This window comes from Salmo salar, chromosome ssa23 (genome assembly GCF_905237065.1).
Source record: "Salmo salar chromosome ssa23, Ssal_v3.1, whole genome shotgun sequence".
NCBI classification, from domain to species: Eukaryota; Metazoa; Chordata; class Actinopteri; order Salmoniformes; family Salmonidae; genus Salmo; species Salmo salar.
Genome location: NC_059464.1, coordinates 36,094,118 through 36,119,165, shown reverse-complemented (window position 1 = coordinate 36,119,165; position 25,048 = coordinate 36,094,118). Strand labels below are relative to the sequence as shown.

The 25,048-nt window shown below is 43.1% G+C and overlaps 3 protein-coding genes, 1 long non-coding RNA gene and 1 other non-coding gene across 14 annotated transcripts in view; 3 read left to right on the top strand and 2 right to left on the bottom strand.

Moving 5' to 3' along the window:
• The window catches only part of nfybb (nuclear transcription factor Y, beta b), a 37,311-nt gene extending 35,569 nt beyond the window's left edge, over positions 1-1,742 (bottom strand). For 2 of the 7 annotated variants that reach the window (XR_006761489.1, XM_014169900.2), the window contains exon 1: positions 1,616-1,739. The gene's annotated coding sequence lies outside the window, so the exon portion shown is untranslated. Of the gene's footprint in view, positions 1-1,286; positions 1,556-1,615 lie in introns of those variants that run through there. The other 5 variants (XM_014169903.2, XM_014169904.2, XR_001323762.2 and 2 more) reach the window with 4 other exon arrangements.
• A 62-nt stretch (positions 1,743-1,804) lies between these two features.
• Positions 1,805-4,318, top strand: LOC123729824 (uncharacterized). The gene is made up of 3 exons (XR_006761490.1): positions 1,805-1,867; positions 3,924-4,072; positions 4,140-4,318. It is a non-coding gene; the product is annotated as an uncharacterized lncRNA (long non-coding RNA).
• slc41a2a (solute carrier family 41 member 2a) lies at positions 2,719-19,309 on the bottom strand. 2 transcript variants are annotated; one of them, XM_014169899.2, is made up of 12 exons: positions 19,149-19,309; positions 14,971-15,281; positions 13,760-14,203; positions 13,419-13,526; positions 10,721-10,792; positions 10,354-10,498; positions 4,910-5,056; positions 4,606-4,753; positions 4,442-4,521; positions 4,196-4,327; positions 3,918-4,063; positions 2,719-3,500 (listed from the first exon to the last, which is right to left on the bottom strand). In XM_014169899.2, the coding sequence occupies exons 3-12, from the start codon at positions 14,159-14,161 to the stop codon at positions 3,318-3,320; spliced, it is 1,563 nt and encodes a 520-aa protein (XP_014025374.1). In that variant the 5' UTR covers positions 14,162-14,203; positions 14,971-15,281; positions 19,149-19,309; the 3' UTR covers positions 2,719-3,317. The 2 variants fall into 2 exon arrangements, with proteins under 2 accessions (XP_014025374.1, XP_014025372.1); XM_014169897.2 differs by having other exon boundaries at positions 13,760-14,233; positions 19,149-19,306.
• trnav-uac (transfer RNA valine (anticodon UAC)) lies at positions 13,208-13,287 on the top strand. Its single transcript has one exon. It is a non-coding gene; the product is annotated as a tRNA-Val (tRNA).
• The window catches only part of washc4 (WASH complex subunit 4), a 21,367-nt gene continuing 14,849 nt past the window's right edge, over positions 18,531-25,048 (top strand). For 2 of the 3 annotated variants that reach the window (XM_045706176.1, XM_014169895.2), the window contains exons 1-12: positions 18,549-18,681; positions 19,334-19,473; positions 19,791-19,844; positions 20,117-20,182; positions 20,356-20,401; positions 20,490-20,557; positions 20,668-20,750; positions 20,981-21,127; positions 21,192-21,312; positions 21,711-21,834; positions 21,944-22,071; positions 23,665-23,825. In XM_045706176.1, the coding sequence (XP_045562132.1) occupies positions 18,621-18,681; positions 19,334-19,473; positions 19,791-19,844; positions 20,117-20,182; positions 20,356-20,401; positions 20,490-20,557; positions 20,668-20,750; positions 20,981-21,127; positions 21,192-21,312; positions 21,711-21,834; positions 21,944-22,071; positions 23,665-23,825 (1,199 nt within the window). In that variant the 5' untranslated portion in view covers positions 18,549-18,620. Of the gene's footprint in view, positions 18,682-19,333; positions 19,474-19,790; positions 19,845-20,116; positions 20,183-20,355; positions 20,402-20,489; positions 20,558-20,667; positions 20,751-20,980; positions 21,128-21,191; positions 21,313-21,710; positions 21,835-21,943; positions 22,072-23,664; positions 23,826-25,048 lie in introns of all 3 variants that reach the window. The other variant, XM_014169894.2, reaches the window with a different exon arrangement.

The window sequence follows — 25,048 nt, the reverse complement described above, 5'->3', positions numbered from 1 at the left end:
TGGAGACCTGCCCACGTTGTTCATAGTTCAAATGTAAACCACAAAAAATTACTCATGGAACTCTGAGGTCGTTCCATTGTTTACTATAGGGAAATATAGGTGTGTGTCTATTTCACCAAATATCTCGCAATGTGTATTTTGTTTATTGGATACCATTTTAATCATGAGAATCCCCTCTTTCTAATTATGTAATGCTGGACTGTGTATTTCGTTGTCATCAAACGCTAGCCCCGAAATGCCTTTTGCCCTTGGAACGCTGAGTTCCCCCCATTGTTTTTCTATGGAGAGGCAAGCTGGTATATTTCGCCAAATATCTCGCAATGTGTGATTAAAAAAAAAATCCAGACGGACATAATTTTAAATCATGAGAATCTCATCTTTCTAATTATGTGAGGCTGGGCAGTGTATCTCGTTGTCACCAAACGCTAGACCAGAAATAGTTATAAGTTGCAATTTTTTCACACTTGGCACCATCGAGGTGCGGGTGTTTACTTTCTACACGAGTTATTTCTCAGTTTCGTCCTAAGAACAGATTGTAGTGGTAAAATAAATAGGGATACATTTTTTTGGTGCCATTTGTCGAACTGGAATTCTAAGCGTCACTCCAGTCAAAACAGGCTCTGAGAACGTTTGATTCCATTCGTTTGCCATGGGCTCGCGCTAGTGTTCCAGCTTAGCCAACGTTCTGCCATTTTCAGCCTTGGTTGAATTCTGATTCGTTCTTTTGTGCAGCTTAACCGTTACTGTACATTGTCATTAGAAATCTTCCAGTTGCATAAAAACTACATGCGCAGTGATTCTGTTACTAGTTCAGCCGTGGATGGTCATGAATCGATGAGCCGATTGCTACCCAGTTAATAACGTCTAGTTGGGTTTTACCGAGTCAGCATGGCTCTGCTTTGACTTTTTCTAGCAAACTGCAACATTCCCTTTTGTTCCCGCGTTGATTGACAACTAGCCAGCGGGCAAACAAAAAAGCTAACGTTAGCTAGCCAACTGGCTAGTTAGTACTACTAGTTAGCGTAGCTGGCTAATGTTGTACCAGATAAGCGGGGGGAAACAGTTATTTTTACCTAAGAAGAAATGGCTACAGTAGCTAGCTAAAGACAAAAACCCGGACACAACTTTAGCTAGTTGCAATAGCTACCTAGCTAACGTCAGCTATGCTAACAAGCTACTGTAGTTAGCGATAGCAATGTGCGGTACCTAATTTTAGTTATTAACCTTAATAGCTAGCTAACCAACTCACATACAAAGCAAACAGACTGAATCGATGAGTAACTCACGATTTCGCAAATTCGTCATGTTTACACAACATTCAAGACATCCCGTCGACTTCACCAGTCTGATTTGAGCACCCCCGTGGCAAACATAGCCTGTTACATTTGACAGATGTTAACATTAGATGCATTTTAGTCTATGTGGAGGGCCTGGTGTGTGACTGAGAACCCATACGGGGAGACCATTTACTAGCGAGTCCTAGATAGAGTTCCTCAACTCGCAGGCTTAATTTCTACTTTCCCGCTGCTAATTCCCTCTCACGCTACCATCAAAGATTTCGATTCGAGGTAACGAGAAATCGGATAGCAATCATTGGCCAGAGCCAGGCACAAACCTCCGATACTGCCCTGGTTGGTTAGCTTCTCAAAACGGCCGTGTGGTTGGACAGAAAATGGCTGCGAAGGAACCAGTCCCAGCTCGAAGCTCTGCGTCCCAAAAGCACCCTCTCACTTTGCCGCTAGGGGAGCAATGTTATCAAATCAAAGTTTATTTGTCACGTGCGCCGAATACAACAGGTGTAGACCTTAGTGAAATGCTAACTGCAGGCTCTAACCACTAGTGCAAAAAGGTATTAGGTGAACAATAGGTAAGTAAAGAAATAAAAACAACAGTAGAAAGACAGTGGAAAACAGTAGCGAGGCTACATACAGACACCGGTTAGTCAGGCTGATTTGAGGTAGTATGTACATGTAGGTATGGTTAAAGTGACTATGCATATATGATGAACAGAGAGTAGCAGTAGCGTAAAGAGGGGTTGGCGGGTGGCGGGACACAATGTAGATAGCCCGGTTAGCTAATGTGCGGGAGCACTGGTTGGTCCGGCTATTTGCACACAATACAAATAGTCCGGGTAGCCATTTAATGACCTTTTCAGGAGTCTTATGGCTTGAGGGGGGGAAACTGTTGACGCCTTTTTGTCCTAGACTTGGCACTCCGGTACCGCTTGCCATGCGGTAGTAGAGAGAACAGTCTATGACTGGGGTGGCTGGGGTCTTTGACAATTTTTAGGGCCTTCCTCTGACACCGCCTGGTGTAGAGGTCCTGCATGGCAGACAGCTTAGCCCCAGTGATGTGCTGGGCCGAAAGCACTACCCTCTGTAGTGCCTTGCGGTCAGAGGCCGAGCAATTGCCGTACCAGGCAGTGATGCAACCAGTCAGGATGCTCTCGATGTTGCAGCTGTGGAACCTTTTGAGGATCTCAGGACCAATGACAAATCTTTTTAGTTTCCTGAGGGGGAATAGGCTATGTCGTGCCCTCTTCACGACTGTCTTTGTGTGTTTGGACCATTCTAGTTTGTTGGTGACAATAGAGTACTGTCTCCACTTGTACCTGAAAGGTAGACTACTCAGACAGATGCACCTGCAGGGACAGAAACAACTATTGTATGTTAAACTATATGCAGGAGAGAGGAAATGACCTATTAAATATCAACAAAATGAAATCATTTTTCTTTATTAGACAGGTTGGACTCATTCTCAACTCTCACAAAACAATGTAATAACATACAACAACAGTCACACAATAAGTAACACTGCAATATTATTGATTCACATTGTGAAAACTCACCCATGTATGTAGTTTAAAGGAAATTATATTCTATAACAGACATTTTAGAAAACATATTTGTATATTACATTATGTTACAATTAAAATGCTGCCTGCCCACAATATTGAACCAAATGTACATCACCCTCATTTTCGTTGGCACAGAATTTCTTGACACAATATCCAAAATGCCTTTTGAAGTACCTCAGCTGGTGAGGAAATTCAGCAGAAAAATTCCAAACGGCGTCAGACACAGATCCCCTTTGAGAAAGAAACCCTGAAATTAAAATAATTTTGCTGAAAGATTTTAGTAGAGCCACCTGCTTTTTCCCAAGGCCTTGCGTTATCTCGGGCCTTGCTTGAATGCATCCAACCTTACTTTAAAACAATCACAGATCCAATAGGGCTGGATTGGTGAAAGCAGTTTAAATGCCTGCTTTCACCCAGGCATAATGAAAGGAGAATGGGAGAATATGAAGCACCCAGGGTGTCAGTCTCCAGTGGGAACTTTCTCCCCTACGAGCCAGAGCAGGAAGAAGGCCAGAACCAGGAGGGCTGTGCCCAATAGATCCGCCAGAGCAGTGAGGTAGGGGATGGAGTAACTGTCAGGGTCTTTGCCCATCCGCCACAGACAAGGGATCATCCAGTCAGCAATACATAGCAGTGTGAAGACCTAATAGAAGGGAGAGAGAAAGATTCAGCCCTTTATTATAAACTGGGTGGTTCGAGCCCTGAATGCTGATTGGCTGTTAGTAGTGGTATATGAGAACAAAACCATGGTTATGACAAAACATTTATTTTTACTGCTTTAATTACGTTGGTAACCAGTTTATAATAGCAATAAGGCACCTCGGAGGTGTGATATATGGCCAATATACCATGGCTAAAGGCTGTGTCCATGCACTCCGTGTCACGTCGTGCATAAGAACAGCCTTTAGTCATGGTATATTGGCCGTATACCACACCCCCTTGGCCCTTATTGTTTAATTATAGTATCAGTGTTAATGAAGGAGCAGAGGAGAAAGAATCACCTTATGACTACTGAGACACAGACATTGACCTAACTGATCTCTCTTGCTTCCTGATTTACCTGTAGGAGGGCTACAGCTAGGAAGAAGGTGATGAAGACAGGTGTGGGAGACGTGCTGCCCTTCATCAAGTGGATTGTGTACAGGAAGATCAGGTGACCCGGTACGACCAACAGGAGCAGCACCTGGGAAGAGCGATGATTGGCTCCTGTCAGAGGTAGATATGGTTAACTGACAGATAGAATACACCTGACAACAACATTTAATTCCTTTTGTGTTCACAGGTATGTTAAAGGGACTGGTCATGTGCATGAGCCTGTCTACATGTGTGTGTCATTACCTGAGCCACAGAAGGTCCTGCAGGGGTTGTAGCAGCTCCTGCGATCCTCAGGCACCTGCCTCGGTGGGCAGTGGTGGTACAGATCAGTGGCTATACGACTGGACTGGATGGCAGCCAGGTTCCCCCCAATACCTAGATTGAGATGAAGAATACACAATGATCATACATTTGGAGAGATCTTGTGACTTACCATTTTCTTGAAGGTTCCTAAATGTATGCTTCTAAAAATCCAGATCCTTGTCTCACCATTCATAACTGGCGTGTAGACTATCATTCCCACCATGTTCGGGTCTGATACAGTTGTGTCCAAGATGAGTCCTCCGATACTAGAGAAAAATACTTATTAAAGGATGGTATTTCTATTTGAATGCTGTGACTGGACTTCAGGGGCACGGAACAGGGAAGCAGACCTGCTGATGACCATGGCAGTGATGATTGGTTCCCAGCCTGTGTAGAGTAGAATGCGACTTGCTGGGTTTCTGGAGGAGACGACCACCCACAGAGGGGTCAGTCCGAGGAAGAACAGACACACCAGGTACGACACATAGGGATACAACTCTGTGTGGAGACAGGGAAAGGAGCAGACACACACTAGCTAAACAAATACAGTTGATAGCTACATTTACAGTTGACTCATCTGTCAAGCTATGACATTCCAGTAAATGGGCCCAGACTGCCCCCTAGTGGCCTAAAGCTAAACCTCTTGATTTATACCTATGCATTCATAGAGCCCCTGGCTCAGGCAGGCCAGGATGGCCAGGGTGATGAGGTCACCGAAGCTGGCAGCGATAGGCGTGGCCACGTTGTCTGGGTTGATGCCAATCCTCTTGGAGCCGATGATCACTCCCACCATGATGATCCCTGGGAGAAAACAACACAGTCGAGTCAGATTCAGGCTACTGTTCAGAGTTGCACAACTCTCCAACCAAGGTGGATGAATTGAGCAGCCAAGAGTTGCACAGATGAAAGCAATGTGGTGACAGCTGGGAGAAGCGTCAGACTGGGGGAAGGGACAAGGGACTGTAATGGCCTACAGTGGTATTATTCACTTCTGCTTTTATCAAGTGGTAAATGCAAATCAAGTATCTGTAAACACAGATGGTCAAGTTGAATTAGTTGATACATATTTACATTCCAAGGCAGATAAAATAGCATGTTATTCTGTGGACTGATCAGTACCCATCATTCCAATGAAAATGAACCACATGAATAATTAATTTGGGTGTCCTAGCTAGATCACAAGCTCTGCCTTACAGAGTCAGGTCTGCCTTTCAGATCCCAAGCATTGGTTTTATTTGAGTCATAACAAAATGGTTTTGCAACAAAAAGGTCTGATACGGAAGAAACCTACAATGTCAGTTGTAGCGAAGCTTCCTGGTCTCTGATGATTATATTCTGTACGTCTCAAATAGAAAGAACTTTCAGGCTTTTCCAGGAATACAGCAGAAGTGTACAGTATTGCAATTAAGTTGGAATAATTGTACATGTAAATGGATGAGTAAGAGATAAGGTGCCTCAGAGAGAGGTTATGGTAGTGTATGTAGAAAAAAAATACTAGGGTATACTATGGTCTAAATACTGTAATATTACTATATTTATATACTATAGTATTCACTGTACGGTTTTTGCAGACTTTACTGTAGTGTTCACTGTAGGACAGCAGGTAGCCTGGCGGTAAGGAGTGTTGGGCCACTTGCCCTTGAGAAAGGCAATTAACCCTAATTTCTCCAGGGTCGCCGTCAATAATGGCTGATCGTCCGTGACCCCACTCTCTCAGGGGGAGTGAGTTATGCAAAAAAACAAACACATTTCCATATTACACCTCACATCTGTACAGGTTACCCACTTATACATACAGTGAAAAGTGAAGAGGGCACGGCAAAACCTATTCCCCCTCAGGAGACTGAAAAGATTTGGCATTGGTCCTCAGATCCTCAAAAGGTTTTACAGCTGCACCATCAAGAGCATCCTGACGGGTTGCATCACTGCCTGGTATGGCAACTGCTCGGCCTCCGACCGCAAGGCACTACAGAGGGTAGTGCGTACGGCCCAGTACATCACCGGGGCCAAGCTTCCTGCCATCCAGGACCTCTATACCAGGCGGTGTCAGAGGAAGGCCCTAAAGATTCTCAAAGACTCCAGCCACCCTAGTCATAGACTGTTCTCTCTGCTACCGCATGGCAAGCGGTACCGGAGTGCCAAGTCTAGGTCCAAGAGGCTTCTAAACAGCTTCTATTTCCAAGCCATAAGACTCCTGAACAGCTAATCAAATGACTACACAGACTATTTGCATTTCCCCATCCCCTACACTGCTGCTACTCTATTATCTATGCATAGCCACTTTAAAAATCTTACCTACATGTACATAAATACCTCAATTACCTCGACACCGGTGCCCCCACACATTGACACATTGACTCTGTACCGGTACCCTCTGTATATAGCCCCGCTATTGTTATTTACTGCTGCTCTTTAATTATTTGTTAGTCTTTTTGGGGGGGGGATTTTCTTAAAACTGCATTGTTGGTTAATGGCTTGTAAGTAAGCATTTCACTGTATTCTGCTCATGTGACAAATATAATTTGATTTGAAACAGGACTATATATTATATCGTGTTTTTGGAGACATGACTGTAGTAACTATAGTATTTACTAGTGATTGCCATTAATTACGTATGTTCATTGCTGTTATTGCCTGTTATTATTTGCACCTTTGTGTCCTTTTCGATAAACCATACAACGCCAACCAAGTCTCAATTCAAGACAAGCGTCTCATGTCTACAACTGTCAATCATTCCCTGCCATGTATCATCTCCATTACCTGAATCTAGAAAGACTTTTAAACTGAAGTGCATCTCTGCCTCCACCTGCTCAGTAGATGGGCATCACCATAACCCTCACCTAAACCTCAGTGTTTCCCTTGGGGACCCTTATTATGGGAGGACATGTAGGAAATGTATAAAAGCACCCCTTGGTCATGTTCAGGTGAGAGCTTTTTACTGTGAATGTCCTTTGTGTGTACAGGTTGTATGGTGTTACTGGTGGTTTATTTCTGTGAGGAACCATTTTGTGACTATGTTGTCTTGAAGAAATGTTTGTGGCGTAGTCGATTGTTCTGAATGGTATATGTTGACTTTGACCATCAGTGAGTTTTTTCCTGTGTGACAATATTTATGATGTTCATTATGTAAGGCCACTGCAATAATGGCCTTTTATTTGATTTCGCTTTGTTTGGATCAGCGTTGCTGGTTTGAGGTACAGGCTGTTTATTGGCAGTCCCTCCAATAAGTCATTTGTATTTTTAAAATATCTATTGTTTATGTAAATTCTGTGGTTAACTGGGTTTTTTTTGTACCATCAGAAGTACAGTATTGTTTGTCACTGTTTTTGGTAATCTTGTGAACTTGGTCAATTGAATCTCTGTGAAAGCGCTCTTGTATTTCAGAAAGCTATCTAGTGGAAGTAACAGATCTATGAAGTCATGTTGGTGTACTCTTGTTAATGTGTGTTATTTGTCTGTGTCAAACAAGCAAACCTAATCCTCCGCTTTACTAAGCTTTGCTTGTTCTTTAACTGCCTCTGTAGTGCTTTCCTTTAATGGGTCTAGAACCTGTGTCTAACGTTTAGATCAGGGGCGGAAATCCCGGGGGGGACACGACCCCCCCATCCTGGGAAAAATATGATTTGTCCCCCCCAATATATCACTGAAACATAACTATGTAATTTAAATAATATTAATAATACGCAATGAAAGCAATTGTGCTGATTATAGACACTTAATAGCGCGTTTTTAAGTTTCAAAAGATTGCAACCTCCCCACTCTTTGCCTCACAATGGTTTGATCCACTGCCAGTTCCTTAGCTTGCTAGGTAACAGAGGTCGTATCTACTGTCTGAAAGGCACTCAATGCACGTAACTGGCGTGAGGTTAATCCAGTCAATCGCGCACACACACTAGCTGAATATGCGCGCAAATATTAACTATTAAGCTAGCTAGTACCTATTCCATTTATGTGGCGTCGTCAAAGATGGAATCAGCATGCAGATGATGTAAGTTAGTGCTTCAAAGTCCCTGTGATAAGGTTAGCGATAAACTGAAATCCAAACTGAACAGAAATACACTCTCTTCTACCATTGTCTTAAATATATTTAATGGTCTCGTTGCAAAAGCTAAATTGTCGCAAGTGAACTTTTATTTATTTAATTTCACCTTTATTTAACCCGGGTAGCAAAGATTATAGCAAACACCACTGAAACGGAATTGGTGCTCGCTAGCTTTGCAAATTCAGCTATTGTTGGAAGCCAGCCAATATGAAACAAACTATTAAAATTACAAAAGGTTGCAGCATATGTTGTGTAAATGGTGAACTCATACAGCTGTCAACTCTTGTCATTTTAATCCATTTCACATTTGCTAGCTACCTTTTAGATCGAAGCCCAAATAGAATGATAAAAGATAAGATGATAGAAGCCCATCTCCTACTGTAAATAACCTACACACTGTGTGTGTGTGTGTAGCCAGCCAGCCAGGTAGAAAAATGGCAGAAAAATAAAAGACGGACATCAGAGTATTTTTCAGTACACCAAAACGCATAGTAAGAACCCTAGTAGCCTAATATCTCAAAGACTAGTTGATAAAATGTTCATAAGAAAGAAATGAAATTCTAATGGAAATGTTTCACAATGATGTCATTAGGCAGAGCAGGCAACAGATGGCACACAGACAGCAGAGTTGGGGACAGATATGCAGGGACAGACTGGCAGAGACAGGGAGTCTCAGGTAAGTTTGTTGAGTCTTTGTTTGGCAACATTATGAAAGGTTCTACATTTTTTTGACTTGTAAAATAGGAACATAATTGGAAAATGCCATGGATACCCCCACTCTCAACTTAAACTGGTGACTGAACTAAGATTTGTTAAAGGCAATGGTATTGCTGTTGTGTAGTTTTGGGTACCGGTAGTTAGGAGTACGGCAAACACCTTATTTCTTTGGTTCCTCAATATACATTTACCATATTACAATGTAGGCTATGTGTTACAGCACTACTTTTGGTGTCCCCCTCAGGAATTGCTCTTGAGAAAATGTCATGTAATTGTCCCCTCCAAAGTTGATATCAGATTTTCGCCCCTGGTTTAGATGTTACAATTTCTCAGAACTGTTGCCCCGACTCAATAGGTCATGAACCTGTGTGTCTTATGTTCTGGTTGAGGTGTTCCCCTAATTAAACAGTAACTGGGGTAGTCTTGTAGTTGTGCCATTTTAGCTAACCCTAGTCGGCAGGTGTTACTACAATATGCTACAGTCATGTCCGCAAAAACACTACAGTGAATGCTATGGTATACTACACTCATGTCTGCAAATGAATACTATAGTATATAAATATAATACTACTGTATTTAGACCATAGTATACTATAGCTGTAAATGTGTAATATGTTTGAACTAGGACCCCTTTTTTTCTATTATTCTCATCAAATTTCTAAATGCATTGTATCCACATTTGTGCTTATATTGTTTTTAAATAGTCAAATAAAATATATCAATCAAGGGATACCCTTGTGGAGTATAGTATTCTACAGTATACTACACAATTCTATAGAAAGCACTACACGATCGAGGGCATGAACGCCCTAAGGCCAGGACGTTCAAATCAAAACCGCATTGACAAAGCTAGCAGCTAGCAGTCAATTCTAAAGTAAGCACTATGTGATCGAGGGATTCTACAGTGTGTAGTATAGTATTCTACAGTATACAACAAAAGTCTATAGTAAGCACTACATGATCAAGGGATACTACAGTCTACACAGTATGGAGTCTAGGATTCTACACAGTATACTACAATTTACTACAACATTATATAGAATTCTATAGTATTCTGTAGTAAAATGTAGTATTTATTTATGTGGGCTTCCCTATAATGAAGAGACTGTCGCCTCACACTAAGATGCTATTGAAGAGGGCTTCTTTGCATGGAGGAATTGGCATGCATGAACCTGTGTAGGAGAATGAGAGGTGCAGTGGGGATAGACAGGAACGGATAGCTCGTCTGTTCCTGTCAATACCTAGCTAGCTGTTTGAGCAGTGACTTAAAACCCATTGTATGGGTACTGTAGGTGTGATGTGGGTTAAGGGTTTGGACAGGGCTAGCTGGTCTCCTTACCCTGCAGCAAGGAAGCAAGGAAGGCAGTAGTTACGCTGGCTGAGCAGAGGAGAGCAGCATGGTTGAGAAGCATATATCCCTCCAGTACCCAGCCCAAGAACACCGCTGCCAGGGCAGCCAGTAGACCCAGCACTGTGGCTTGCATCTGGAGAAAGAAAACACTCTTTGGGCCAGACACTAGGCATTTGTTAAGGCGAAGAGGTACAAATAAAGGTTTGGGGAACATCTTTAAAGAAAAGCTTATTTTTAACATAACTAATAAACATTTTTTGAAAGGAATACTTTTCACTCATATTGTAATTCATAATAGATCATATTTCATAGAAATCTGGGAACACTGGACAGTATAAGCCATAAAGTAAATTACCTGTTTTAGTGCCAGGTTCCCAATAATCAAACTCCATTTCTCTCTGGCTGTCTCCATTTCCCCCACGTTCACCTGACAAGGACAAAATCATAAATGTTATTATCTTTTCTCAGTGTAAAAATCCCCTACTTAGTCTTGACTAAGGCATCGACATATCTGTGTCATGACTATGACCATTCATTAGGCCTGACAGCTAGGACAGGCCCATTGAAAAGCAGGCTTCCTGGAAGCCTGTGTTTCAGACATAAAGAAGCGGATGACAGAAAATATTTACTTTTAAACTCGGGCAAAACAGAGATGCTAGTTCTAGGTCCCAAGAAACAAAGAGATCTGCTGAATCTCAATGGTTGTGCAGTCGTCTCAAATAAAACTGTAAAGGACCTCGGCGTTACTCTGGACCCTGATCTCTCTTTTGACGAACATAAAAAATATTTCAAGAGCAGATTTTTTCCATCTTTATAACATTACAAAAATCTGAATTATGCAGAAAAGCTAATCCATGCTTTTGTCACTTCAAGATTAGACTACTGAAATGCTCTACTCCCAGGCACTATTAAACTTCAGATAGTTTTAAATACGGCTGCTAAAGTCATATTACTCCAGTGGTAGTCTCTCTACAGTAGCTTCGTGCTAAGGCTAGGGCTGATTTCAAGGTTTTACTGCTAATCTACAAAGCATTACTGTCACGTGTGCTCCCTCTCTGGCCTCTAGGTCACCAGGCTGCTTGTTATGGCGCTCAACTGTCACCATCGTTACGCGCACCTGTGCATCCTCAGAATCACCTGGACTCCATCACCGCCCTGATTACCTTCCCTATATCTGTCACTCCCCTTGGTTCTTTCCTCAGGTATTATTGACTCTGTTTTCATGTCGGTGCGTTGTTTGTGTTACATATTTCATTTATTTATTAAACCACTCACTCCCTGAACTTGCTTCCCGACTCTCAGCGCACTTGTTACAATTACATGGACTTGCTCCTACCTATTTCTATGATTTGGTCCTGCCGTTCATACGTACACTATGGTCACAAGACGCAGGCCTCCTTATTGTTCCTAGAATTTCTAAGCAAACAGCTGGAGGCTTTTTCCTATAGAGCTACATTTTTCTGGAATGGTCTGCCGATCCATGTGAGAGACATAGACTCGGTCTCAACCTTTAAGTCTTTACTGAAGACTCATCTCTTGAGTCGGTCCTATGATTGAGTGTAGTCTGGCCCAGGGACACGAAGGTGAACGGCAAGGCACTGGAGTGACGAACCAGCCTCGCTGTCTTTGCCTGGCCGGCTACCCTCTCTCCACTGGGATTCTCTGCCTCTGACCCTGTTATAGGGCCTGAATCATTGGCTTGCTTGTGCTCTCCAATGCCATCCCTAGGACGGGTGCATCACATCATGCCAAGCTTTTTTCGCTATACTTGACTTGAGTGGGTTGTCCCTGACGTGACCTTCCTGTCCGGATTTGCGCCCCCCCCCTTGGGCTCTTGCGGTGGGGGAGATCTTTGTGAGCTATACTCAGCCTCAGGGTCACAATCTATCGATCTAAGGGTAGTCAGTTAGTGGTCTGTTGATATCCCTTTGGTTGCTGTGCTTTGGCAAAGTGGGTGGGATTATATCCTGCCTGGTTGGCCCTGTCTGGGGGTAACTTTGAACAGGGCCACAGTGTCCCCCCCGTCTCAGTTCCCAGTATTATGCTGCAATAGTTTATGTGCCGGGGGGCTAGGGTCAGTCTGTCCTATCTGGTGTAATTCTCCTGTCTTATCTGGTGTCCTGTGTGATCGTAGGTATGCTCCCTCTAATTCTCTCTCTCTCTTTCTGACCCTGCTGGTCATCTATGAACGTTTGAACATCTTGAATAATGATCTGGCCTTAATGGTCAAGTACTCTTATAATCTCCACCCAGCACAGGCAGAAGAGGACTGGCCACCACTCAGAGCCTGGTTCCTCTCTAGGTTTCTTCCTTGGTTCCTGCCTTTCTAGGGATTTTTTCCTAGCCACCATGCTTCTACACCTGCATTGCTTGCTCTTTGGAGTTTTAGGCTGGGTTTCTGCATAAGCACTTTGTGAAAACTGCTGATATAAAAAGGGGTTTAAAAATAAATGTGATTGATCTTTCTCGCTCATCATAAACTTATTAACACCCATATTCATACTGTATGAATGATGAGTGGGAGAGCGTCAGTTACTAGAGTGTAACAGGCATTCTAGAATCAGAAGCAGAAAATGCTCTCATGCCAGTCAGCAGATTGTTAAGTCGGTGGTCAAAAGTCCAATAACACACCACACATCCTGTATGCACAATACACGGTTAGGGAGGGTAGATTCAGAGTCATATATGCAGTATAGGTTGTAGTCAGATTAGTCCAGTCTTGTACTGCAGGGAGTTGTGCAGTGCTATTTTCTTCACATGCGGGTGAGGACTTTCACACAGGGACAGAGAACTCACAATACAAGAGAGAAACAATGTAAGGAATGGGCTTCCCACTGTGTTAGCCTTCCCTGTAGCTCAGTTGGTAGAGCATGGTGTTTACAACGCCAGGGTTGTGGGTTCAATTCCCACGGGGGCCCAGCACAGGAAAAAAAATGTATGAAATATATGCATTCACTACTGTAAGTCGCTCTGGATAAGAGCGTCTGCTAAATGACTAAAATGTAAATGTGTTGGTGTATGGATTAATTGTGTGTGTTTATGTGTGTACTCACTGCTGTTGAAAGTCTGGAGGCCAGGGTCATCTCCAGGTTTCCTTTCAGGCCCAGTAGAGCAGGCACCAGGATGAAGATCTCTGTGACTCTCTGGAACACCTCCCAATGCTGCCACAACAACACACAGTGGAATAATACACCAAAATATAATGCAATAGACTGACGCATGATGCAGTGGACACACCAACACCTGAAAAACTAGACAGACCAACACACAATGCAACAGAATCAACATACAGACACAATACAATACATGAACATACCATGCAGTAGACACACCAACACATAATGCAAGAATAGATAAACAAATACAGAGACCGTGCAATTTATCAGTACCTCACCTGAACTATGTCCAGTAACATCCCAGCTGACACTGTCCCCAGTCCAGCCAGTAGGAAGGGCACCAGTATCTGCAGAACCATTGACCTGACAGACTCACTGGGCATCTCTCTGACACCATCCTGAGCACTACAATCCTCTGGGTCCTTCTCCATAACTTCATTGACCTTGGAGCCAGGCATGTGTACATTGGGTAAAAGTGGGTCTGTCTCGGTGTATGGACAGAGTTCATTAAAGGTGTTGCTGTTGGATGGGGACTGAGCTCTATTTGGGAGTCGTTGGTGACCCCCTGGATGTTGTGCATCTGGGGCTGTGCAGGACCCATAGTGGTGCCTGTTGTGTTTTCCTGCACCCACGCTGTCACTCTGGGCCAGTTGGTCATCCTGTGGCCCAGTGTTGGCCATCAGAACAATGATGTGTCCTGAGGGAGTTAGACACTCCTTCTGCTACTCCGAAGAAAGGGTAAGTTGATATGACTGGGTCAAAGAAAACCAGCAGGAGGTAATTAGACAGTTACAGTATATATCATCCTTGATATTGATGTTATCACTGAACACTCATGGTACTAGTCATGAACTACTGGCAAAAAAATAAAAATAATAAATTAACTTGTTGCTGTGTAAGAGGTGTGGCAAAGGTAGGCTTAGTGTGTAATTTAACAAACCTGTGACGTACAGACACAGATAAATGACTAAGATACATGCCATCTCTACACGTGAGCATATAAGACAGACAAGCATACAAGAGAGTCATGGCTATAGCACGGCAAATGCGTAACATCTGATGCTTGTATGGTTTAATTCATTAGGTATTCTCCCACATACTCAGGGGTTTTCCATGCCATCACAAAGCCGCCCCTTGTCAGACATGGAAACAATGTGAGGCCTCATGGTGCTAGCAGTCACACAATTACCAAACAACTTAAGGGAGACATTTAATTCATTATCTGGTAAGTCCAAATTGCATAGAAATATCTCGTCGTATCCAGCACTGTACATCTGAAAACCGCAGACAATTCACCAGGAAGTATTCAAAGTGACTGCGTCTATCTGGAATTGAGTGAGATTGACCAAATCAATGGCTTGTTATTCTGTAAGTAATTAGCAGTTATCCACACATTTGGTCTGAAGATGAAAACATGTAAACACACCAACTGTAGAGAGAAAAACACAAGTTCCAAGTGGCAGTACGTTAAGAGAAACAGGTGACTTACCTAAAGTGTGAAACCATAGCATATTAGAGATATGAGAGATGAAGAAATAGATTTTGGAGAAGTAGATACTCCTTCACTCTGCTTATTCTGTCCATGAGTTCTTTTCCTCCTCCCTGAATGGCTGAAGCTCCTTCATAGCTATTTCATTGCTCTCTCTCTTTCACTCACTCACACAGACACACTGTGAGGAAATCCCTCCTGATTGAGCTGGTCTGTGGTTCACTGACAGCAATCGCCTATCAGAGGGATGATGCAACCTCCAGAGTATTCCAAACAGGGGACTTTATTGATATAATGCGGATTGGAATGATCTACACAGGAATAGAAATAGGAATGAATATGTGATCACAAACCTAATAGCAGAGAAGAGTACCACTGAATAGAACAGTATGAATGGATTAATGATAATAAGCAACAATAACAAAAATAGCAGGAGTAAAGCACTGTATAGAAAATAGTGGACTATTACGCAGTAATAGGACTGTATAACACAGTAATACATGAGAGAAAATGACGGTATTAGGAACGCAATAGATGATTAATAAGCATTAGAAAAGTGTGACTAATTATAGCAGACAATAATCACAAGTACAACACCAGGAGGAAACAAAAATATGTCGAGAACTGAGGCCTATATTTATACCCTCGTTAGAGCATGGATCGGGCTAACTGACCAATAGGAATCTAGAAACAGAACTTAGGGCACACACAAGGGTGAGGTGCATGGCTACTAAATTATTGGCTAAGGCCACAATCTATCGGTCTCTGATGTGAGGGGGGAGAGAGGTGAGGATGGGTGAGGGCTAGGCGTCTCGGAGCCACCAAACAAATAAACAACCAAGATGCACATGCCCATAATGTCCAGGAGGGGGTATTCTTGCACACAGACACACACACACACACACACACACACACACACACACACACACACACACACACACACACACACAGTTCTCTTTCCACATGGTGATGTTGTTCCAAAATAAATGTATGCCACCTGGTGAGGTCAATACTGTTATGACAGACAAAGTAATGAGAGGAGTTACCGGTAGTTAATAATAAATCCCCCTAGAGTCAATTTCCGCAGCCCCTTAGAAATGTAATTAGCATAATAAAACAATCCACATCAGAATCCATCAATTTAAAATAGAGATTGATGCGTCTCAATCCATCGCATCCGCCGATATTGCACTTCCACACCTGGGGTGAAAGGTGGCAGAGCTAGAGCAGTGTCAGACCTTGAGCCATCCCGAAAATCAAATCGGTCTTCTCACTAAAACGTCTGAAGTATCCCAACAGATTGGCCTACAAACTATTAGTTTGTACGTGTCTCTGGAAAGATGAGTCTCTCACGAACATCTACGTGTCGGTTGTTTTGCTCTAGGATGCCCCAGAAGACGTCTGAAGGTTCCCCTATACCAGTTTAAAAAATGAATGGAAGTGTATATGGAGATAGTTTAGTGCCAAAATAAGGGTTTAACTCTCCTGTTGTGTTCGTTTCATGCTAATTAATTCTGTGTTCCTGGTCCAAAATGACCGCCCCATTATAGCTGATTATAAATCCAAAATAATACATATATTATCACCTAATGTTGTGTTAGATCTTTTTATCAACTTAAGTTCTTGTGAACATTACAAGTTTTGAACTTCTATTTGCTATTTATGGCCTGTAGGACTCATTCACCTGAGCTCATACATCTTGTTTTTGAGGATACCAGAGCTGCGAGAAAAGCATCTTCACTGTCAGGTTCCTGGCCTCTCTCCTCCTCACCAGTGTCATGATCAAAGATATGATCAAGAGCCTCACATACAGTATATCGTTTGGTCATTGTGCTGCCACAGAATGAATTGTGAGCAAGGCCTCAAAAAAGCTTAATTTACCAGAGCTGTGAGAAAAGTTCTATATAGTATTGAAACAATGTTGTGATTGTTTGTGAGAATGCCAACAGGTGTGGTTCCCGTGGGGGAAAGATTCTATTGGGGAAATGTTCCCGTGGGGGTTGCCATGGAAGCCAAGAAGGGGAGTGAGGTGTGTGTGTGTGCTCAAACACATGCACGTGTAAATTGTATACACTAATTGTAGTCTCAACCATTTATTTCTAATGACCGGTCATTTTTGACCGGGAACACCACAGGTGTACAAAAGTTAAATAAAACACCCCAAATTTTTATGAAAATCATCCAAATGTATTTTGTGTGTTCAGATGCTGATTACTGCAACTCGCTGTTGGCTGGGCTCCCTGCCTGTGCCATTAAACCCCTACAACTCATCCAGAACGCCGCAGCCCGTCTGGTGTTCAACCTTCCCAAGTTCTCTCACGTCACCCCGCTCCTCCGTTCTCTCCACTGGCTTCCAGTTGAAGCTCGCATCTGCTACAAGACCATGGTGCTTGCCTACGGAGCTGTGAGGGGAACGGCACCTCCGTACCTTCAGGCTCTGATCAGGCCCTACACCCAAACAAGGGCACTGCGTTCATCCACCTCTGGCCTGCTCGCCTCCCTACCTCTGCGGAAGCACAGTTCTCGCTCAGCCCAGTCAAAACTGTTCGCTGCTCTGGCACCCCAATGGTGGAACAAGCTCCCTCACGACGCCAGGACAGCGGAGTCAATCACCACCTTCCGGAGACACCTGAAACCCCACCTCTTTAAGGAATACCTAGGATAGGATAAAGTAATCCTTCTACCCCCCCCCCCCTTAAAAGATTTAGATGCACTATTGTAAAGTGGTTGTTCCACTGGATATCATAAGGTGAATGCACCAATTTGTAAGTCGCTCTGGATAAGAGCGTCTGCTAAATGACTTAAATGTAAATGTAAATGTAAAGATGCCCTGTGTGGACAAAGTCATGAAACCTTATGACAATCAGATTAAATGAACTACATTTTTCAGAGAGAAAACTTGTAAGTCGGTCCAAATCGACCAGAACACAACAGGAGGGTTAAATACATGTAAATAATTATTAGATTTGTTGGGGGGACTATCTGTTGTTCCATGTAGTGAATCTGTTATTCAATGTGTTTGTATGGGCTAATAGCAGTAAGGCCAAATTCAATGTTTCATCAAATAATTAAAACAAATTCTAAATAAAATAGCTAAATGATCCTTGGTATGACCTTGTTAAAACAATTCCATATAGCTTAGTAGAACCCTGCCTTTTTGTTGTCACAGCCTTATTGTATATCATGGTGGAGTATGAACAAATGGGTTATAGAGCAAACAACGGAAATATCACAACATAGGTTGTAGTATGGCTTTTTTACTGGCTTGGCTTGGCTTCCCCAGAGATTTTACCCATCCACCGCTCCGGGGCTACAGATCTTTGGTAGGCCTAATATTGTCATACCATTGTGTTAAATAACCAACGGTATGATCATGACACAATAAAATAGGCTATATACATTTAGGGCAAAAAAAACATATTTCTCATTGTTGTATGCATATGTAATTGTCCATGATAAACAACAGTATATACCAATTTGAGTAGTATCCCCAACACACCTGTACCAAAGACAGTACAGGTTTAGAAACTCTGCGCCTGTACAAAAACTATATTACCCATAAACACCCTGAAGTCATGGGGCAAATCATGGGATTCACGTTCACTTTCTCCAACGGTTACCGCTAACATCAGTGGAGCAATCGCACTGCGATGGCGGTGGAGGCGATTTCTCCTGACTGGGAATTCGATCGATTTGATGATGGGTCTACGAGTAAGTAGCTTTTAGTTAGCTTTTTAACTATCCGGTTAAAAAAGTATGATTTGCTTGCCGGTGAAATTCTCATGGGCTTGAAGCCAGGCAAATTAGCTTGAGTGGCTAGCGATCTACGTTAGCAAGTTGTCTGGCCCAGCTTCGCTTTGCCTGAGCTGCAATGTTTTTGTTTCCTTACCAGACGCTAACGTTAAAGCGCCCGTCAAATGTCAGAAGTTAGCTAGCTAATTTATTATATTTTGGGATGGTTGGTTCAAACGTCTTGCTAATCCTAGTGTTGTTGGTGCTCAATACTGGCCAGCAACAGGCCGTCATGGCTGTCATGTTGAGTTCATTATCTAGGTAACCATTGCCTCTCAAAGCTAGATTTTCAGGAAAGATACAGTGCACGTTCGACCCATTAAAAAAGTAATATCGACCAATTCTGTTAGCCACGTAGCTAGCTAACTTAGACACATAACTCTCACCTCCGCATCAGCTAGCAATTCATTCATATGATTGGCAGTTGAGTTGACAGGAGGCTACAATACAGGCATCACAGTAGTGCTGTAACTTAAAAGCTAATGCATCCAAACGTGTATGCTCTTTCTTCCGGATTTACATTGCTGTGCTGCTAATCTTATGATCATGTCTTGTCTGTTTGTCCCTCCAGAGATCCATACGGAGGTGCAGCAGAAGAACTATGGGAAGTTTCTGGAGGAGTACACCTCTCAGCTGAAAGGCATTGAGGACGCTCTCGACGACTCCATAGGAGACGTGTGGGACTTCACCCTGGACCCCATAGCCCTGAAGGTATCTCTCCCTCTCTCATCCTGACATTCACTCAGGTTAACTTTCCAGAGACATTGTCCTGCTGGAACTGAATCTGGGCCAGTTTTCCAGTGCTCGTGTTTTGGCAGCAGTCAGTGTCATGACTTGGGGATCATGTTGACTTAGAATGAAGTGACCTTCAGTGATGGTGATCTCCATAATAGAATGAATAGAACAGACAGCTCTATCGATAAATCATTGAGCATGGATTTTGATTGGACTGTCCATTCTCCATTCTTCTATGTGGATTCTATGGGGACATGAAACAAAACTATTTTTTTATCCTCTTCCTCTTTCAGCTTCTCCCTTATGAACAGTCCTCCTTGTTGGAACTGATTAAAACTGACAACAAGGTAAATGAAGCCAAGATAAACTTTCCTCAGACATTTTAATTATGAAACTGTAATAATAGTTAATTAAGCCAGAAATATATTTGTTTCATGTATGTTATTATGTTAGGGAAGTATTGTAAATCCCTAGCAGCACGATGCTATGAATTTGCTGGCTGTGATCCAAGAGATCATAATGAAGTCTTGCAATTTTACTAAGAAGGGAACGGGTCTAAGATTGCAAGTGAAATGTACAAGTGTGCAGTTGATATTCCTTCGGTCTTTGCTCTCCACAGGTTCTGAACAAAGTCATTACAGTGTATGCAGCCCTCTGCAGTGAGGTTAAAAAGCTGAAGTATGAGGTAAGCTTGATGTTTCTTCATTGATAAAAGGTCTTGTTCAACTTTAATTGCACACTGTGTGTGTTGTTTGCACATGCAAATATTTCAGGAAGTCTGCTTGGCAGCGAGTCATTGCAACAGTTTTTGATGTATACAACTTACTGTATTGTATATGCCTTTGTCTCCCTCTGTAGGGGGAAATCAAGTTTTACAACGGCTTGCTGTACTATGGTGAAGGAGGTAATCATCTGTGATTTATGTAGCGTTATTGAATTACTGTTATTTTTTGTCTATCTAACTGGTGTGTGTGTGTGTGTGTGTGTTTCAGTGTCAGACAGCTGTGTGGTTGAAGGAGAGTCACAGGTTCAGATGGGACGGTTCATCTCCTTCTTTCAGGTCAGTAGTGAGAGAGTAAAACTGAGGAATTTCCCAGGGGAGATTTATTGTAGTTCTAGGAATGTCCCTCCCTTTATCTCTCAATTTCTCCTCCTCATTCTCCGCTGTAGGAGCTGTCCTGTTTTGTGTCGCGGTGCTTTGAGGTGGTGGTCAATGTTGTCCATCAGCTGGCGGCACTCTACAACAGCAACAAGTAAGACATGGACTCATCTCGGCACCCAGAACCAAATCTCATGTGTGTGCTGGCCAGCCACTAGACATGGACAAGCACACATGTACCCCCATGCAGACACTCACCCATGCAGACACATACACACTAACCCATGCAGACGCACACACATGCACCCCCATGCAGATACACACTCACCCATGTAGACACACACATTTACTGGAGGTTTATTTTTACTGTTATTCATCTTTCAGGGGAGTCACAAAAATCATTGAGTCGTCCGGAGTTCATTTTCAGACAGTGTATGAGCACCTGGGGGAGCTGTTGGTGGTTCTGCTCACTCTGGATGAGATCATGGAGAATCACGGCACCCTGAAAGACCACTGGAAGATGTACAAGAGGTACAAACACAGATGCATGATGATATAAAGGAGATATATTTATTTAGTCTGTCTTCCTTCCTAGGTTACTGAAGTCAGTGCATCATAACCCTGGGAAGTTTGCCATCCCAGAGGAGAAGCTGAAGCCGTTTGAGAAGCTGCTTTTGAAGCTAGAGGGACAGCTACTGGACGGCATGATATTCCAGGTGGGTATGCCCTTCAGTGGTTTCATGTTAGTGACATCACTTCCTGGTGAAGGTGACTTGGGTCTCATTCAATATGCCGACATGTACATATTACCTCGACTAACCTATGCCCCCTGCACTTTGACTTTGTACCGGTACCCCCTGTATATAGCCTCGCTACTGTTATTTTACTGCTCTTTTTACTTAATACCTATTTTTCTTAACTGCATTGTTGGTTAAGGGCTTGTAAGGAAGCGTTTCACTGTAAGGTCTACACTGGTTGTATTTGGCGCATGTGACAAATAAAAATTGATTTTAAATATGCATGAAGGTTTCAGATGTTGTTTCTAAACACCTTGCTAAAAGGGGGTACTACTACTACTCCTGAACTCACCCATCTGTCTGTGTGTGTTGGCCAGGCGTGTGTGGAGCAGAGGTTTGACGACCCAGGAGAGGGAGTCTCAGTCTCTAAAAACAGTGCCTTCGCTGAAGAGTTTGCCCTCAACATCCGCACCATATTCACCAACGTGGAGTCAAAGATCGGTCAGTCTCTTTGGTCCAACACATTTCAGCGTTGTTTACTGGACAGAAAATGAAGCTTGAAATCTGATGTGTATATTTAGTTAGTTTGTGTGTCTGGGGTCTGTTTTAGGCGAGCCCTCAGAGATAGACCAGAGGGATAAGTATGCTGGGGTCTGTGGACTTTACGTTCTTCACTTTCACATCTTCAGAACTGTCGACAAGAAGCTCTACAAAGCCCTGCTAGACATCTGCAAAAAGGTGTGTGTTTGACTTCAGGTTCTGTAGTTGTATTTGTGTGTGAACATGCATTGAACAAAAATGTAAACGCAACATAGACATATTAGCAACCCATCATAGTAGTTGCTATTAGATTCCCCCTCGTTCTACACTGAACTAAAATATAAATGCAACATGTAAAGTGTTGGTTCCATGTTTCATGACTTGAAGTAAAAGATCCTAGAAATGTTCCATTTGCACAAAAAGCTTATTTCTCTCAAATTATTCTGCACAAATTTGTTTACATCCCTGTTGGTGAGCATTTCTCTTTTGCCAAGATAATCCATCCACCTGACCGATGTGGCATATCAAGAAGCTGATTAAACAGTCTGATCATTACACAGGTGCACCTTGTGCTGAGGACAATAAAAAGCCAATCTAAAATTTGACATTTTGACACAGATGTCTCAAGTTTTGAGGGAGTGTGTAATTGGTATGCTGACTGCAGGAATGTCGCGGCAGGTAGCGTAGTGGTTAGAGCGTTGGGCCAGTAACTGAAAGGTTGCTGGATCGAATCCCCGAGCTGACAAGGTAAAAACGAATCTGTCGTTCTGCCGCTGAACAAGGCAGTTAACCCACTGTTCCCTGGTAGGCCGTCATTGTAAATAATAATTTGTTGTTAACTGACTTGCCTAGTTAAATAAAGGTTACATTTACATTACATTCACAACTGCAGACCATGTAAAACTACGCCAGCCCAGGACCTCCACATCCGGCTTCTTCACCTGTGGGTTGGTCTGTGACGAGCCACCCGGACAGCTGATGAAACTGTGAGTTTGCACATTCGAAGAATTTCTGCACAAACTGTCAGAAACCGTCTCAGGAAAGCTCATCTGCATGCTCGTCGTCCTCACCAGGGTCTTGACCTGACTGCAGTTTGGCGTCGTACACCTTCATTGGGCAAATGCTCACCTTTGATGGCCACAGGCACACTGGAGAAGTGTGCTCTTCACAGATGGCAGACGGCGTGTACGGAGTCGTGTGGGCGATCAGTTTCCTGATGTCAACGTTGTGAGCAGAGTGCCCCATGGAGTCGGTGGGGTTATGGTATGGGCAGGCATAAGCTACGGACAACGAACACAATAGCATTTTATCTAGGGCCATTTGAATGCATAGATATACCGTGTCTATGAGGCCCATTGTCATGCCAGTCATACGCCGCCATCACCTCATGTTTCATCATGATAATGAACAGCCCCATGTCGCAAGGATCTGTACACAATTCCTGGAAGCTGAAAATGTCCCAGTTCTTCCTTGGACTGCATACTCACCAGACATGTAACCCATTGACCATGTTACCCATTGACCATGTTTGAGATGCTCTGGATCGACATGTACAACAGTGTTCCAGTTCCTGCCAATATCCAGAAACTTCGCACAGCCATTGAAGAGGAGTGGGACAACGTTCCACAGGCAACAATCAACAGCTTGATCAACTCTCTCCTTTCTCCTCTCCCTTCTCCTCTCCCCCTCAAATCTCTCCTTTCTCCTCTCCCCCCTCTCCCTTCTCCTCTCCCCCTCTCGCCTTTCTCTTCTCCCCTGTCTCCATCCCTCTCCCTTATCCTCTCCCCCCAGGTGCCTGCAGTGACTCTGACGTCTAACATCATCTGGTTCCCTGACACCTTCCTCATGGCCAAGGTCCCGGCTGCAGCCAAGCTTATGGACAAGAAGAGTGTTCAGAGCATTAGAGCACAGAGAGATGCATATCTGCAGCAGAGAGCACAGACTCTCACCAAGTAGGTCCATCAGTCAATCCATCACATTTACAAGATTTGTTTTGCTTTAACCCCTGGATTACAGTTGAGCATGAGGGGAGTCATAGTCTGTTTCCTGTGTCCTGTAAGTTAACATATACAGTACCAGTCAAAAGTTTGAACACACCTACTCATTCCAGGGTTGTTCTTTATTTTGACTAATTTCTACATTGTAGAATAATAGTGAAGACATCAAAACTATGAAATAACACATATGGAATCATGTAGTAAATACAAAAAGTGTTAAACAAATTTAAATATTTTACATTTGAGGTTCTTCAAAGAAGCCACCCTTTGCCTTGATGACAACTTTGCACACTCTTGGCATTCTCTCAACCAGCTTCATGAGGTCGTCACCTGGAATGCATTTCAATTAACAGGTGTGCCTTGTTAAAAGTGGAATTTCTTTCCTTCTTAACGCGTTTGAGCCAATCAGTTGTTTTGTGACAATGTGGTGGGGGTATATAGAAGATGGCCCTATTTGGTAAAAGACCAAGTCCATATTATGGCAAGAACTGCTCAAATAAGCAAAGAGAAATGACAGTCCATCATTACTTTAAGACATGAAGGTCAGTCAATCCGGAAAATTTCAAGAACTTGAAAGTTTCTTCAAGTGCAGTCGCAAAAACCATCAAGCGCTATGATGAAACTGGCTCTCACGAGGACCGCCACAGGAAAGAAAGACCCAGAGTTACCTGTGCTTGAGTTACCTTCTTTCTTGAACTGCACTGTTGGGGCTTGTAAGTAAGCATTTCACGGTAAGGTCTACACTTGTTGTATTCGGTGCACGTGACAAATAAAGTTTGATTTGCTGCAGAGGATAAGTTCATTAGAGTTACCAGCCTCAGAAATTGGCAATTAACTGCACCTCAGATTGCAGCCCAAATAAATGCTTCACAGAGTTCAAGTAACAGACACATCTTAACATCAACTGTTCAGAGGAGACCGCGTGAATCAGGGCTTCATGGTCGATTTGCTGCAAAGAAACCACTACTAAAGGACACAAGTAATAAGAGACTTGCTTGGGCCAAGAAACATGAGCAATGGACATGAGATTGCAGGAAATCTGTCCTTTGGTCTGATGAGTCCAAATTTGAGATTTTTGGTTCCAAACGCTGTGTCTTTGTGAGACGCAGAGTAGATGAACGGATGATCTTTACGTGTGTGGTTCCCACCGTGAAGCATGGAGGAGGAGGAGGAGGAGG